The 17,315-nt window shown below is 42.3% G+C and overlaps 1 protein-coding gene across 1 annotated transcript; it reads right to left on the bottom strand.

The window, feature by feature from the left end:
- Nucleotides 1-4,546: 4,546 nt before the first annotated feature.
- On the bottom strand, nucleotides 4,547-16,291 carry PTGES (prostaglandin E synthase). Its single transcript, XM_053472841.1, has 3 exons — nucleotides 16,168-16,291; nucleotides 10,210-10,292; nucleotides 4,547-4,992 (listed from the first exon to the last, which is right to left on the bottom strand). Exons 1-3 carry the CDS (start codon nucleotides 16,270-16,272, stop codon nucleotides 4,743-4,745), a joined length of 438 nt encoding a protein of 145 aa, XP_053328816.1. The 5' UTR covers nucleotides 16,273-16,291; the 3' UTR covers nucleotides 4,547-4,742.
- Nucleotides 16,292-17,315: the final 1,024 nt, after the last annotated feature.

Genomic DNA, 17,315 nt, shown 5'->3' with positions numbered 1-17,315 from the left:
TATCTTAATACAAAAGTGTGTTTTTTTACAAGGAATTTTATGACAGCTTTTCTAGCAGTAGGTACATTTTTATTGTTTTTTTTTTTTAGAATTTTAAAGCAGAATAACGTTACGTAGTTTGATTGGTCGGAAAGCCATAAATCCGTTTTTCGACCTTTTTACGACACCATAACGGCATCAATCCTACCGGTGTTGACTTAAAGCGGCGACAAATGCCGTTTACGTTTCCTTTAAAGTCATATTAATAATTCTCATATTTAACAGAAATTACATTTTTTTAAAAAAATATTTTCCCCTGTGATCTATTTTTTTTAATATGATAGGATAACCATTACTTTACGATGGTGTCACCTTTGCTTTTAATTGTTTTTTTGCTTGCTAATGTATAGATCAAGTTTTTTTATTTTTTTTCATTTTTATATATAACCCATTTATCCCAGATCACAGAAACTACTTTAGAATTTAAAATAAATTGTGATATTAATGACATGGAGTCCACAGTCTATTTGGGTTATATTTTATATTTTTTGTGTTTCAATTGAATGATTTTCTAAAAGAAATGTCCTCCGGAGCAGCTGTAAATCGTCACACGCGTCGCCATGATGTCACGTATTTCTGAGACGTGTCCTTATTCTTTGATTTTTTTTTATTGCATCTTATTCTGCTGTATAAATATTAATCAAATTAAAGAACTTGTCAAGAAAGACTACTGATCTTTATTAACAAATCTTAACTAGGAGACCAAGACCTTCTCTAAATTTCTGACAATTTCTTCTCTAAATCCCTCGATCGCTGTCCCAAAACAGGTCATTTTACAGCCCTGTACACTGAATAAACCTAAGCATGGGAGCAGCGAACTTAAACTTCTTGGTTTTATGATCTACACGGTTATTCCTCCCCATTAGGTTTTCATTCCTTTGTTGTTGATTGTTGCTGATTGGCTCAGGCAGCTTTTTGGAATGATGGGGATGGAAGACCAAAAAAACTAAAGTAATTGATCTGCTATTTTTGGCAGCTTTTAGTTCCCAGCTTCTTTGAGCCAACATATTACTTTAGAATTAAACTAAATATTTCCTAAAACAAAATTACATTGGAAAAAATACAAAAAAAAAGGGAAAAATGTAATTATTTAATTCATGTGGAAAGCAACAGTTCCCTTTTAAACGTGGATTTCATTATTCACAAAGCCAAGTGAACCAACCCTAAGATCCTTTATTAAAAGACGCCGTCGCTTGGGCATCATTAGCTTAATCCTTTCGCTGGGAAAGAAAACTCTGGATGCGTATTTTCAGGACGCCTGTGAGGTCCATAAAGCCGAAATTGTTCTAGAACCTCCAGGGCGGGGGGGGTTGAGGACGTTCCTTATGAACAGAAAGTATCACTTTTAGGCATGTTTATAAGAAAAGTACGGCGGTATTGTAGACAGATTGCATCTTGGATAAGTGGTCACCTGCTGGTTTCCTTCAAATTTCTCAGTCGCTTTAGGAAAATGTGATTTTAGTGAACCGTTAGCTCTCGGTGACTCCAGAGGCACATAAATATGCCATACGTTACTTCTAAATGGATTTTTTTATCTTAACGAGGGTCCGTTCCACGAACGTGAATCGAACTCTACAGAATCCTCTCTATGATACAGAGCGGAACTTTACCGCCATCTAGTGTTCACAACGAAAATACTCTTACGGGACCTGGGCTCCCTCTAACGGGTGCGTTTTTAATCACATATGAAACATGCGACGATGACGATTATTATCATTTATTATTATTGTTTATTTATAAAGCGCTAACAATTTCCGCAGCGCTTCTTACAGTCTCTACATTCAAAGGGTCTGACAAAACTATATATTATATTTATATTAAACCAATAGGGAAAGAGGGGCTGAATTACCTAATAGGCTCTATAGGTGAATATGTGAGCTGAAGCAGAAGGAGGCGCAGGGACGTTGTCAGTAGGCAGTTCAAAAGTGCCCCTCACCTTGTTGCCCCTGGGGCATTTGCCCCTCTTGTCCAGTGGAAGTTACAGCCCTATGATAAGAGGCTTAGTGGTCCTCTAAAATATAGGCTCCCCCTGTACCTTAAGGCATGTAGGGATTGTGTTATGCCCCTTGTATGTCTAGAGGGGGGACCATCGACCATCGGTGATCAGACGTCACCATTTTTCTGCAGAAACAGAAGAAAGTCGGCAGCGCCGTGGTCCCCAGGGGGTTAATCCGCGCGGACTCGCCTGTCACGCCGGTTTGCTCGTAGCATTTGCACGGTCCCCGGCGACGTCTGCATTTCTGTGCATGAAGTGTCACGTTCTCAAAGACATCGGTGCGAAAAATATTGAAGGAAACAAAATAAACCTCGTTTTACTATCTTAAGAAGAGTCTAGACAGAGAGGCAGACATCCGCCACCGTCACCGCTAATCCCTTACACGTCACGCGTAATCCCTCATGGAGTCTCTGACCACAGGAAGCGACACGGTGACTGCAAACCCCTAAAGGGGAAATCCCCTCAGCATAAACCCCAGCTCTGTATACAGTAATATAACCCCCCAGCGCTGTATACAGTAATATAATCCCAGTGTTGTATACAGTAATAACCCCAGCGCTGTATACAGTAATGTCAGTCGATGTTGACTAAAAACCTGTTTTTACTTAACTTTGTTCCAAAAAACGTCCTTTGTCTGCAGGCCCGGAGGCCGCCATTGTTGTCAGTCATGTGATATTTTGGGTGACTTTTCCCTCCTCAAACACCACACTGAGCTTATGCTTTATGGCAATGCTAATGAAGCCAGTTTCTTCATTATTCAGAGTGTTCGACTAGGTGATTAAGACTGAGCCATTCTACTCGTTACTACAAGGTAATCATATAATGAAACCGGTTGTGTGTTTAGTAGATCGGAGCTCAGATAACAGAGCGAGAAATCATACAAACGGCTGATATGCAGCTGCCAGAAAACATTATATTACACAAAAAACTGAATTTTAATGTTTCTATCATACCCCCCGTCTCTTGCTTGGTAAAGGTGTTGAGATACTTTAGACTCTCCTGATATTCTGCCGAATCCCCCTATGCAGTCGCAAGGGGGACAACACATACATTTAAAGGGACCTATCACATGCATTAAAGTGCATATGGCGGCTGCCGTGTCCTTTTAATGTAAACAGGAGGATGCTGGTCACTGGTATTTACATTGTGTGTAAACATATAAAAATAATAATTCCTGTACAGATTAAACACTGAATATTTATTTTTTTACATTTCTGTAACGTGTAATTCCATGAACGGCCATGGGGGGCAATGTTCTCACACTTATTAGTAAATGCAAACCGCTGGAACCTATGAATGCATATTTTATTTCATATAACACAATATATACTGTATACAAAACATTTTAACAATACATACAATATCCATTTCTAGGGTTTTCTGTTTCGGATCAAGACATATAAAATACATCAAAAGTAGTTTTATATAAAAACTGTATAAAAACTAAAAGTAAAATGTAACCTACTTCTAATCAAAAATTGTAACATTCCTATTTATAAAACATTTTGGTTTCTAAAAAATATTTGTACTTTCTTAGCCGATCATCCTTCAGCACTAGGGAATGTTTCACAAACAGGCTTTATCTGTTTTAATATTAGCAAGCCATTGGAAGACATGAGTGATGGGAGTGATAAAGGGCCATTGGAAGACAGGAGTGATGGGAGTGATAAAGGGCCATTGGAAGACAGGAGTGATGGGAGTGATAAAGGGCCATTGGAACACAGGAGTGATGGGAGTGATAAAGGGCCATTGGAACACAGGAGTGATGGGAGTGATAAAGGGCCATTGGAACACAGGAGAGATGGGAGTGATGAACGCCTATGTAGATATTTCATTAAAAAATCAGCCATTTCCAGCTACAATAGTCATTTACAACATTAACCCCGTCTGTGCTGGATTTCTGAACCATTCCATGTTATTTTAATGGGGAAAAAATAGCTTTTCTTTTAAAAACAGGAACCTTTCTAAATGACCCCAAACTTATGTATGATAGTGTATGTATATATATATATATATATATATATATATATATACACACAAATACTTATATATATATATATATTTATAAACGTTACAAGACACTTTTAGACAATATTAAAACTTCATATTTCAGAACCTGTTTAAATCCTGAATTTAAGGTCAAATGTTAATGATAAAAAGGCACGTTTAGTTAATCCTTCAATATAATAATAATATAATGCTAAATACCTCGACTGCTGGTTGGAACACTCTGCTGCTACAGCGGTAAGACCAGTTTTTAAACTTAGCATCAGACTCACTGTTAATTAACACAAAAACATTTTTTCAGGATGCCTGTGAAGGGCAAACCAGTTCAGGCTGCCATGACACTATATATATATATATATATATATATATATATATACACACACACACACAGTATTTACCGGTATATATATATATATATACACACACAATATATATATATATATAAAGGGGAGCTGGTTCGGACCCATCCCAGAACATTTTTTCTGAATTAAGAGTTGAGTAGCAGGTTGAAGCCGCTTCCGATAACTTCGGAAGGAAAGCCTTGAAATGATTTGGCGAGTGAATGTTTCAGATACTAGCTTTCTCCGATGAAGGGGTTAACGACACATGCGCAGGCGAGGAACTTTTTGGCTGTGCCCCCTCGGCTCTCCCGAGAAAGTATTCTGAGTTGTCGGAGGTCTCCGAGGTCTTGTCCACGTGATTACCAGTAGGATGAGAAAGAGAAGAGGATTTGCCCCGCCATGGAAACGCAAGGCAGCTGTGCAATGCTGTATGCCACGGAACGCGTCGGGGCCTTCAGGGACAGCACGTAGGCGGCAGTGTGAATTACCCGGCACACAAAGAAAATCCGGAAGTGGATCTTGGCTATGGTGGGGTTAGGGTCCAGCATGGAGTAGATGGCTCCTAAGAACAGAAAGGGAAAGATGTTTTCCATGTCGTTCCGATGAGCTCTGCAAGATACGAAGAATAAAAACGCGTGAGGGCGTAAAATTTTATAGAATATCCAGAATAAAATTTCATAAAATATTTCACTTTATATTTGTCTGCTTGATTAGGCTTCCGTCACTTGATGTCTCCAAGTAGATCCAACACCGCATGCTGTCAGGGTCCCCACAAAAGATCTTGTGGTGACACTTCTGCTGGGAGGCTATTCCATTTATCTACCACTCTCTCAGTAAAATAAAACTTCCTTTCATTACATCTAATCCTCTGACGCTCTGGTTTTATATTACCACCTCTTGTCCCAATACTTTTCTTCTTGTACTTTTATGCATTTAAATGTCTCTGTCTATATCGCTATCTAGATTGAGTTTTATAATAATAACAATAATAATAATAATAATAATATTATAATTATTATTATTATTATTATTAGCTATCCTTGATCAATAAGTGTTGGGACACAAATTGAAAATCACGAATTTTTTTGATAAGGAGCAAATGAACCAAGAAAAAATAATAAAAAAAATTAAATCAATTAAAATAAAATATAATGCTCCACGCTGCCCCCGGAGGCGACACGTGGTATTGACAGCAGAACGCACACAAGCTGCATCGCTTCTCCACTTTCGCTGTCAGAGCCCCAAACTGGGAAGTGAGACATTATATAAACAGATGCGTATAAACACTGCCGAGGGAGTTCCCTCTCCTTACTACACTGAGCCATCTCTCTATAAACACGGCTCAGCTGAATGAAATCAACTCTGGTTACTGTTAGTACATAACACAATTTCCACCTACTAAACTCCCATACCTCCCAACAGTCCCGGACAGTCCCAACAGTCCCCAATTTTCAGTTACTCTTCCACTGTCCCGGGTGGCTGACCCGCCATCCTGCTTTTGTGGGTAGGGTGGGGATCATAAGCTGGTCTGGCTACTCCCATTCATAATTTTTATTTCTCTAGGCACAATAGTTGCATGTTTACTCTTTCTTTGACCATTGTATTTCAGGAGCGACTCCTTATCATCTCGGCCCCGTTACAAGATATCTTAGCATCTAGAACAGAACACATGAAAGGGCTGAGAGCGGCCGTTAACTGATACCGATCCGGCGAGATAAAAGACAATAATGTTCATTCCTAAAAACAAGTCATTCTTGCACATTCTAAAAGCGGTGAAAATCTCAGCTATGTGTTAATAAAGATTATCTTCTTCGGGATTTGTTAGAGAGACAGCCAAGGAATTTACGAGTCTCCCATAACGCTCTAGGATTCTCCCCTAGGAAGTCCAAGCTTCGGAGACATTCTATCACATCTGGATTTTATGCCTGAGAGCTACCGCCTTCTATCTTAGTGTCATTTTACAGAAGTTTCCCACAGTGGAAGTGGGTATTAATTGTACGAATTATTTGGTACGGGATCACCTGTCGGGGGGTAAAATGACGACAGTGTGCCTTTAAGAAACAATGTGTAAGTGAATGTGTTGGTTGTTTGGGCAGCTGGGGTCCCGGGTAAAAGGAATGTTTTCATTCCGTCGCAATAATAAACAGCATCCCGGATTCTGAAGAAGGATCGCTTATTGTGAGCGTTCTCTTGCGCAGTAGCGTTGATTAATGAAATGTTGTTTTGGACACACAAAGGGTATTTTCGTGACCGGCCCACTGTGTGGATGGATGGGCTCACTCCGGTGAACCACAGAGCTAACAAACCATTGTTTGACTTAAGGGGACCCTGTCATCACTAAATATTTATGGGCTTCCATCATAGATCTAAGGCGGGGGGGGGGTGTCCAACATGTGGCCCGCCGGACATCAAGGAGTAGTGCGGCAGCTGGTCGGGCGGGCAAAGCATGCTTGTTTGCAGAGTTAAGAAAAACGTACATTGGATGAGCCACATTCTTGCTTTTAATGGGCAGAAGAGTCACAAACAACCCCCCCAAAAACCTCAATCCCCCCAAATGTCATGTTTTTGAAATTGAATAATAATAAGTTGCTTAAACGTAAGTCTGAAGACCCCTGCGTTAGCGTTACTTCCACGTCTCCTACAACAGGAGCATCAGCTAGCAGCTTATCCCGGAATTCCGAGCGCTGGCAGAGACTGATGAGAGTTGCAAGTGAGTAGCGTATAAAGAATTACATCCAAGCATGCGCCACCCAATCCCCGAGATCTGTGAGAACCTGAAATGTTGCATTACAGCCCCGTATCTGAAAGCGTGAAATCAACCGTTGACCTGGTTGTCTCGTCTTCCGTAAGTAACAAGCAGAACAAAACCAAACAGACGTCTTATTTGTCTTCTGAACGGATCAAAACACGGGCTCAGGTGTCCGGCTACACCTCACACGCACCTGGCGTGTCAGCGTTACATCCTCGGGCTCCATACAATAGATCCTTCCTCCTCGTCGGGGTGAAATTCTAGATAAATGAGATGCAAACAGGAGCTGACAGAGCTTGACATTTCATTCTACGTCACGCTATCGTCACGCTATCGTCACGCTATCGTCATGCTATCGTCACGCTATCGGGAGCAGAAAGAGGCATCGATGGTGACCACCGCTCAGGGCGCGTTCCTGGGGCAAAAGGGGCAGGTGGGCATTCTTGCTGTGCTCGGTGTACATGCGCAAATGTACAGGGCGGCTACCTGTGCATACGCAGCTACCTTACAGAAAGAATCCACCGCTCCGCGCAGCAAACGTGCTCTCCTCTATATCACTGTGGAGTATCGCCTGGCTTAAGTTTATTTATGTAGTTGGAGATTCTTCTTATTTATTGGCTTATATAGCACTATCCTATTCCGTGGCGCAGTACAGTAAGTAAAGCAGGACATAACAAGTAGTGCATCACATGATCATTTTCAGAGGGCGAGAGAGAGAGTTGTATATACTGTATATATATATATATATAGGGAGTGTTTTATATCTATTAATATATATATATATGAAGAGAGAGAGAGAGAGTTAAGGTTTATATATATATACACAGTATATATAGAGTGTTTTATATCTATTTATCGATCGATCTATATTTATATACCGGATATATATATAGAGAGAGAGAGAGAGTTAGGCTTTATATATAAATATATATATTATCCAGGAATATTTCTAGATGCTCCTGCTTTGGCCGAGGCGTGAAAAACAGGAGAAACAGTAAAAAAAGGAATGTTCCTGTTTATTTCAGAAGCTACGTTTTCACTATCCGGACAAACAAGTCTGTGGTAAATGTTGGCAGGACGCGCGGAGATCCACAGCTGAGAGAAACCGCTTTCTCTTACGGGAGGAGATGAAACGCAATGGAGGCCGTCGCCGTCGCCATCGCCGCCGCTAGGAGATTCCATTCCGCTGATCACCTCGCATGCACCGGCCAAGTCATCAGAACCTTATACGGCCTGAACAGAACGGCCTTCATCTCCGGGGTGAAATAACTCAACTATTAGTCAGTCTTAGAATTGCCGCAAATCTGTGAATTATTGTAACAGTAAAGAACGGTTCCAAGTGTCCGAGCAACGATCATTATCTGTCATTTTGTTATAGAGTATTATTGTGTTTGTTTTTTTAAAGGTTATTTAATAATAAATACATGAAATGGAAACAAATTAGCATATTAAAAAAAAAGCAAAATATAAAAATATATATATAAATATACACAAAAAACACAGATTGTAACTTTGTGGTTTCCTCCAGAGAATTCTTCTGAACACAGCGATGTGTCTGCCTTCGGCCTGACCCAGGGCAGTGCTGCCTCCTCCGCACCGCCGCCATCATTACCCGGAGACTTCCCTTGCGGGACGCGGCCAGGACTGCCCACTGACGTGGGTGGGCGGTCCCATGAGGTCGGTGGGCGGTCCCGCTGATGACAGCGGGAAACTCCCCCATTTAAAGGGCAAATGGGAAGGAAGGAAAGACAGCAAACGTTAAAAACGTCTCTCTGCTTCTATTTTATTTGTTTCGTTTGGGGGGAGGGCCTCATTTTCGGATATTTGTACAAATTAACAAAAATCGCCACATTTTCGCAAGATTTCAATTTGTACAAATCCAAATCCAAGAGACGTATATATTCCAGCTTCCCCCGTCCGCGTACGGCCCGCTCTACGGCTATCACGGATCCTGGTTAGCAGCGCATCGATTCCTACCTATTTGTTTCGTTTTGCTATACGGCAAAAATACGTTTTTTAATACCCAAAATAATTTGAAAATACGTTACGAACAGTATGTATGTTATCAAGAGCCATCTGCTACGATAAAGGACCCGTCCCTCCAACGTGCCACCCTCCACCCCGGTCAGGCGCCAACTCACGCCTGTGTATCTGAGGGAGAGAAACGTATAGAAAGTATCATTATTATAGAAAAGTTTCCCTGTATCTTTTTCGTTCTACCACGTCTGCTGGGAGGCCGTTCCACTAATCTACCACCCTCTTGGTAAATGTATTCTTAATATTCCTTTATAATAGAAGCCGTATAGATGGCTTTTGTGCGCCGTAACCTTTAGCTAGTATTTTAAACTGCTTAACTCTAGATTCTAACACCTTAACTTAAGGTGTTAGAATCTACCCCAAATAAGCGAAAGATTACCTTATAACGCAGCTTGGAGAATAAAAAAACACTTTTTCTTTGCGGATTGCTTCATATTGTGGGCGTTGGCAAAAAAAAAAAACCCTCCACATTAACATTCGGCGTCTGCCAGAATTTAATGTTTCCCAGACATGGAGGTTTATAGAACTTCTATGAGTAATGAAATTCGGAGGCCTAATGGCTCGCTGTTCTGGGGGAGGCTTAAGAGCAAAGAATATGATCCGGATTGAGTTAGGATTCTAGGTTTTTACGAGTTTTTTGTATATTATAAAAAAAAAATAACTATGTTACTCCAAACGGCATTAACCCCTTAAGGAGAATGCATTGTGAAGGGGTTAAAAAAAATTACAACAGTGTTTTAACATTAAAAAGAGCATTTTTAATGGTTGCCCCTTAAACAGTTAATGCATCTGAAAGGGGCAAATGCATATGGGGGGGGTCTGCGGAATCTCCCCCAATGCATTTGCAAGGGCTACGGCAGCAAACATTTAAAGGGACATCTCATGGATTTCAGTGTTTATGATGGCTGGAGTGTCCCTTTAATAATGCCACTAAGTGAAGCTCTTTATTCCAGTGTGTTTAGCACTCTCCCCAAAAAAGCCACGGGGTATCAGAAATGTAGGAAGTGATCTGGTTGCGTGCATGCGCACAGGTGGCTTACCGTCTGTACCGCTCTACATCGGGGTCCTCTCGATAGAACTGTAAGCCCCCGTGTCTCATGGCATCTTCTGGATTAGCAAAAGCCTTTCGAAAAGAAAAAGGACGTAATTTAATCCAACTTGCAAAGTCATTTAGTAACATTCCTGCTTGAAAACAGGTAAAATAAAATCACAATAGCCATTGCATCAGTTACCATGGAGATAAACCTAATCAATATATTTACATTCCACTCCGATTTAATATATGTGCCTCCTGATTATTTTTTTTATTTACTTACTGAAAAAATATCTGAGATCCCTGCTTGAATAAAGGTACAGTACAATCAGAACACCCATTCCGTCCGTTGTCGTGGTGATAAGGCCTCTTTTTAAACTGTATCAGACTCCCTTTTTTTATACGTAAAGCCCTAACGTTGAGGGTTAATTGTAAGATCTTTATTCAGTAGATTAACCGCCATTAAAAAGTAATTTTTTCTGCCTGTTAATAATTTCTCAAATCACCATAAATTAGGTGTTAATCAGTAACCATAATGACAGCTAAAATAGTTAATTTCAAGTAACTGAGCAGAAATACTCAGGCTGCGGGGGGGGGTGACTTTGTGTCGCTTTAATTTTTTACCCGTACGATCAATGGGGTCGGACAGAAAATATATAGGATTTTTCGTAGGTATATGTACACAAGATATGGGGGAAGATATGGTTGCTAGGCAACGTAGTGAAATTCACTTATTAATCATACGGGGTATGTGGACATCTATTCATCATCATCATCCCTCCCAGGGGTTATTAAAGGGGCAGCGCAGGTATAGAGACCTACCCAGAAAACTTGTATGATGGGGCAAATTCCTAACACAGCTCCAGAAATGAACGGCCCGAGCACCACAGCCAAGGGGTACAATCAGTACCTGTGTGTGACACCCAGACTCCCTGATTTGTCACAAGGCCCCCGATCGGCCCTTGTGGTCCGCTATTTGGACCCAGATGGTCCATATCCAGGTGTTGGGGCCCAGATGGTCCATTTCCTGGTGTTGGGACCGAGATGGTCCATATCCGGGTGTTGGGGCCGAGATGGTCCATATCCGGGTGTTGGAAAGGAGATGGTCCATATCCGGGTGTTGGAAAGGAGATGGTCCATATCCGGGTGTTGGGGCCGAGATGGTCCATATCCGGGTGTTGGAAAGGAGATGGTCCATATCCGGGTGTTGGAGCCGAGATGGTCCATATCCGGGTGTTGGGGCCCAGATGGCCCATATCCGGGTGTTGGAGCCGAGATGGTCCATATCCGGGTGTTGGGGCCGAGATGGTCCATATCCGGGTGTTGAGGCCCAGATGGTCTATATCCGGGTGTTGAGGCCCAGATGGTCCATTTCCAGGTGTTGGGACCCAGATGGTCCATTTCCAGGTGTTGGGGCCTAGATGGTCCATATCCAGGTGTTGGGACCCACATGGTCCCATTGGGAGCATGAAGCAGGGCAGTGGTAGGAGCATGGGGCAGGATGGAGGGAGGTTGTAATAGCGCGCACCCCAAGCTGTGTTGCATTTAAATGTAGCCTCCATTGATTTGGGTCTCCGTTGGCCCCCTTGCTGCCGAATTACACGGGTGATCATAAAAGTAGGGCTCCGGCAGACAAAGGAGATCAATGTGAGAAAAAGAAGGAAACTACGTTTCGTTGTCTCCAACAAGCAAATACAGTAAATTATACAATGTTGTCATAGATTACATCATCAGGGGTTCCCTCTGGTTTCAAGGGAGATTCCTGGAGTTTAGCAATCTCTTAAAAAAGTGAAACAAAATTAAAAAGTGTTTTATAAAACAAACAAACATAACCGGAATCACGGATTATCTGGAGTTCACACTCTCAGGATAATTTGTCTGAGCGATAAAAAGGAAGTGCGCGCCGGCACCGGCAACCGCAGTGTTTACCGCAATATGCATTACATAACGTTATGCTGTTGGGTAATTATAAGGCGATTACTTGGCTTTAATTAACATTCTGTTCAGAATGTGTCATACAAGGAGTTCCGAGGCAGATATATCCTCAGGGAGCACCAAGTGGGGCAGGAGATGTCTGGCGGAGGTGGCAGGAGGACATTTTTAAGGTGATTTCATGCAATTTCCTAGCTTGTTAAAAAAAAAAAAAAACGTCCTCTGTCCCACCCCATGCTCCTTCTGCTACCATCCCTATGCCTGCTATGGGGCCTCTAGGCCCTGATTCCCAGAAGGAGACCACTGGGCCCAAATCCCTAGAAAGGGGCCACTTGGGCCCCCAAAGCCCACAAGGCCCAGTCCTAGGTAGCAGGCTGTGGTGGTCCTGTGGTAGCGTGTCACGAGGGGCAACGATGGGGCCTGTGACAGATCAGGGAGGCTGAGCCCCCTTCTTGCTTGGGCCCAATACATGGGAACTTGCCCCTGATGACAGCCCCTGGGAAAGCCGATAGGTAATGAATGCAGGCAGTGTAAGCGTGTGTATGTGTGTATGTGTGTGTGTGTGTGTGTCGGTGAGAAGCTGCCGGGGTCAGGCTATGTGTCCTTACAAAGAGGTTACTGTATGTTTTTACACGCCTGGTCATACACAGGGAATCCTTTTACTGAGTCTCGGGAACGAGGCCTCTCTGTAAGAACAAACATTGAAAAGCACTGTTTGTATAGGCGGTATATGCGTGTAACGGGGTGTGGGCCGCCTCTCCCCACCTCACCAGTTCCTGACCCACCAGTTTCCACAGCTGGGTCTTATGGAACCTTCTATCTGCCGAGAACTCCTATGAGGCTCAGCCAGCGGATAACTGGCCATCCCAGAAGCCAAGTATCATTAGCTGGTACATGATGTCATAACCCAGCGATCCACGTACGACGGCCGCGCATCAAGAGACAGTGAGACTACCAAGTCTGCTAGCCACAGGCCATCATAGAGTGAGAAGGTAGGCTCCAACCAGCCCATTGACCCAAGCGGTACGGAGAAGCTCGATCTCCCAGCTTTATTGATAGAGCACCAGCAGATGCCGTAGCGCACCTCAAGGAACTCAATGACGCCAACCTAATTTAAGGGATGACAGATTTAGGGCTGAGGGTGAGTGCTGCGAGGCGGTGGAGCGCGTGGGACGGCTGTCCTCCCTTCCAAGTCCCACGCATCTGCTTCCCGTCATCCTCACAGCGCCCCACGGAAGTGGCAGCTTTTATCCTGGCTTTGATTAAACCCAGAGATGGGGATTTACGGGATGCTGCGTGTGTCATCGCGCGGCAGGCTGGCTGGAGTGGATAGTTATCTCGCCGAGTGAGTGTTTATAATATGTTGTGTCGTTCTTAGCGTCTAAACGCCTGACCTTTCTTTCTATGCTTAATGTAAAGTGCCGTGAGTAACAACGCTAACGCGGCCTTTAAACAGCAGACGGATTCCGGGATTCATCAGATTCCCAGGAAAAGAGTCAGGGAATGCAAGAGCAAATTTTAAATGTCGCCAAACACTCCCATACATAGATATTATAACACGCAAACATAGAATCTGCGTGTCTAGTCGCCCATTTCTCCTGCTGTAAAGACTCAGACCTTAATCAGTCTCGTATTGGATTCCAGAGCCATATGCCGATCCCATGCATGTTTAAATCCCCTCGCTGTTTTATCCTCTACCACTTCTGCTGGGAGTCTGTTCCACTTATCTACCACCCTCTCAGTAAAGTAAAATGTCCTTACATTCCATCTAAGCCACTGATCCTCTAGATGATGACTTTTTGATCGAACATTTCTTCTCCTTTAAAATAGGCTTCCCTCGTGTCCTTTCCCATCCCTTTATGTATTTAAATGTCTCCCATCTCTTCTCTCTCTCTCTCCTCCAAGCTGAGATCCCTCAGGCTTTCCTGATAATTTTTATTCTCCACACCGTTCCCCAATTCAGTCGCTCTTCTCCGAACTCTCTCCAAAATGTCCTTATCCTGACCAGAGATCTGTCACGTGGCAGAACCCATCTTTCTTCTTCCGGCTATTTATGCCACCGGCCATACAACCCAGCGCCCTGCTTGCTTCTTCCGATACTTTGTTGCATTGCCTGTTTACCTTTAAGTCCAACATTGTGCATATATATATATATTATATATACACACACTACATATATATACACTATATAGTATATTTGTAATGTGGTTATACCTCTCCTGTAACTGGTGCAGGACTCACACGCGCAAATTCATGTCCTATTGATTCATATTTTTCTTTTGTGAGAGGACTTCTAAATCCAGAGCGCGTGGGCGACTTCTCAGTCACTTTCTATTCTTCGTGGCCGAACCTGTATATCAATAGTTCAATCTTTTGTGTCCCTAGGGCTGAGTATTTAAAGACGCACAAAAGGATCGCCCGACTACTTTTAGAATTAGCATTTAAGAGACGGATCAGGTTTACATTTGTCGCGCATGCCTTGGGATGGCTACATATTCTGGCTCTATTCTGTTCGGGCGCCCTGATGTCAACAAGTCTTTGCACATATAAATACATCGAAACAGAGGCGCAGGAGCGGCTGTGCGACCGTTCGCAGACAGATGCTGAGAGTGGGTGTGCGAGAAAAAAGATTATTTCTTAATACAAGGAGATTAGCAGATGAAAGATAATGTGAGAGGCGGCTTAATTCCTGAAAACAGGTGATACCATTAAAAATGTGCAAGCAGGAGCTTTCGGGATAAACCCTCCTGTCATCTCCTATATCCGCAGCATGTAATAACAGCGTAAGAGGCTGCAAGTGCGAGAAGGATGTCGAGAGAGGTTAAAGCGCGATATATACCTGTCTGTATTCATCAAAGGAGGTCACGGCCTATATATAAACCATGGTGGGGAAATGGTGGGATTAGGGTGATGAGAAGTCCCCGAGTGACACCTCTGTCTCCCGTTACAGTTTGTCTATGACAGGTCCCCTGGACCCCTCTGTCCCGTTAACATCAGGAGTTTGGTAAAGTTGCTATTTTAAAGGACAGAAATCTATCTTTTTAAATGGCAAACGATCATATTGGGGATCTACCTGGATTTTTGCCCCAATCTCAGTGTAAACCAGACCCCATCCAGGCTACGTGCCTCTAGGTGGAGAACGGGTTCTCGGACCATGGGCCATATTTACAAAGAGCAAAAAATGTAAAGCAGTCACCATGGAAACCACTGGACTATTCCATCTGATTGCCCCACACGGTACACTTTCCCCATAGCTCTTTATAAACGCTGCCACATAACTCTCAACAATCTCAGCCAACCAAGCCTGCCAGGGAATACATATCCAAACCTGGCTTATAATACCACCAGCCCCTACACTATGCATAGGCCACATAAAACCAACATACGTGCAACCAAAAGATGAATGTATGTAGTATGTTTAAAAAAAAAAAAAAAAAATATTTAACCCTTTCTGTGTGTCTGCTTAACCCATTTGTATACAAAAAAAAAATTGGTCTGGTACACGGAGAACTTTTAAATTCCTGGGATTTTTTTTGTAAACATTTCTAAAAAAAGGATGAATTTCTAAAAAAGGATGAATTCTAAAAACGTATGACCCCTGAAGGGTTAAATCTGCAAATGTTTCCATGTCCCTGGCACTTCATCAGCAAAAGCTCACTTTAATGGACTGGAGAAATCCTTTTCGCATCCTCTTTTTCTTCCTGACACTCCCATACCCTCTGGGCTTTAAATTAGTGAAAGAAGCTATAAAATAAGAAAAACTGAACAATAAATAAGCTGAATACCTTTCTTTTAAAGAGTTAACCCCTTGTTTTCTCAAAGAGTCCCCTGGCTGCATATGTTTCCTTCTTCTAAAATACAGCAAGATCTAATATTCCAAGTTTCAGTTTGTAGCCTTTGGGGATTAAGTGATTTATGAGCTTCTCCCTCCTGTCTGAAACTAGGTTTCAACTTCTCAGTGTTCCAAAAAAGAATGTTTAAAAACAAGAAAGGATAACATGTTTTTCTCAACACAACTTGGAAGGAGAATTACCTTCTTGCGCAGCCGGATCTGCCCGGTTATGACAGCCAGAATGTACATCTTCAGGATCAGGAGGGTGCTATAGAAAGCATAGGAGGAGAACACCGTATCTTCCATACTGACTGCCGGGGATCAGCTGCAAAGACTGCTCTGCAAGACTGCTCAGTCCTAACTCAAACCGGGGGGGAGTGGCCATGGCAAGTGGGCGGGGCTTTGTAATGGCCAGTAGTGCTGTGGGCGATGGCCACATAAAACTGAGTATTTTGACATTTCATTGTATTTTATGTATGACCACATTTTTAGCTTCCTGATTTTTTTTGATTTTTTTTTAAATTTAGATGTGGTATGGTCCAAATGTGGGAATATATACATATGTATATATATATATATATATATATATATTAAACAAATTAAATATATATATATATATAGATATAATAATATATATATATGAATTGTTTTATATAGCTCCGTAGCGCTGTGCAATGGGTAGACAGGACAAAACAAGTCGTATATAACAACAGTTTGACTTACAGAAACAACAAGAGGGCCGTGACCAAACAAGTTTACAATCTAGAGGGATATATATACACATATAATATAGATATTATTATTTTTAATACTAATAATTTATAATGATGTATTATATGCAGGAGCAGCGTGGCAAGTTTTGATTTCGTAGATGTAGCTCCTTCTCTTTTGTCTATACTGGTTCTACTATATAGAAGTGGCGATCTACAGCACGTAGTTGACTGTCTCTGTTGGTAAGAAATGAGAAGGGTCCTGTGAAATATCCAAGAATAGGGGCTCCGCCAAAGCAGCCATTGTGTACCAGGGACCGGTGCAAATCTTGGGTTAGCGCATTTTTGCTGGGAACTTTTTGACATGGTATGGTCCAAAAAAGTCACATCTGGGAGTGTTTGTCCCCAGGTGAGACAAGTAGTTTTAACATAAAAAGGCAAAGATTCAAAAGTAATCCAAAGGGGGAGGTGGGCAATAATACAATATTGGGTACATCCCGGTCATTATATGTTCCTGGGATGATGATAAACGTTCAGGTACCAGTCATGGTCTCTTGAAACTTTTTGATGTTTTGGAGGGTATCGATAGACAGTCATACCCCCATGCGATTAGGGCCACTCTAGAACATTCAACTTTTA

This window comes from Spea bombifrons, chromosome 8, assembly GCF_027358695.1.
Source record: "Spea bombifrons isolate aSpeBom1 chromosome 8, aSpeBom1.2.pri, whole genome shotgun sequence".
In the NCBI taxonomy this organism is placed as follows: Eukaryota; Metazoa; Chordata; class Amphibia; order Anura; family Pelobatidae; genus Spea; species Spea bombifrons.
The sequence above is the reverse complement of the archived record's forward strand: the minus strand, read 5'-3'. Positions and strand labels throughout refer to the sequence as shown.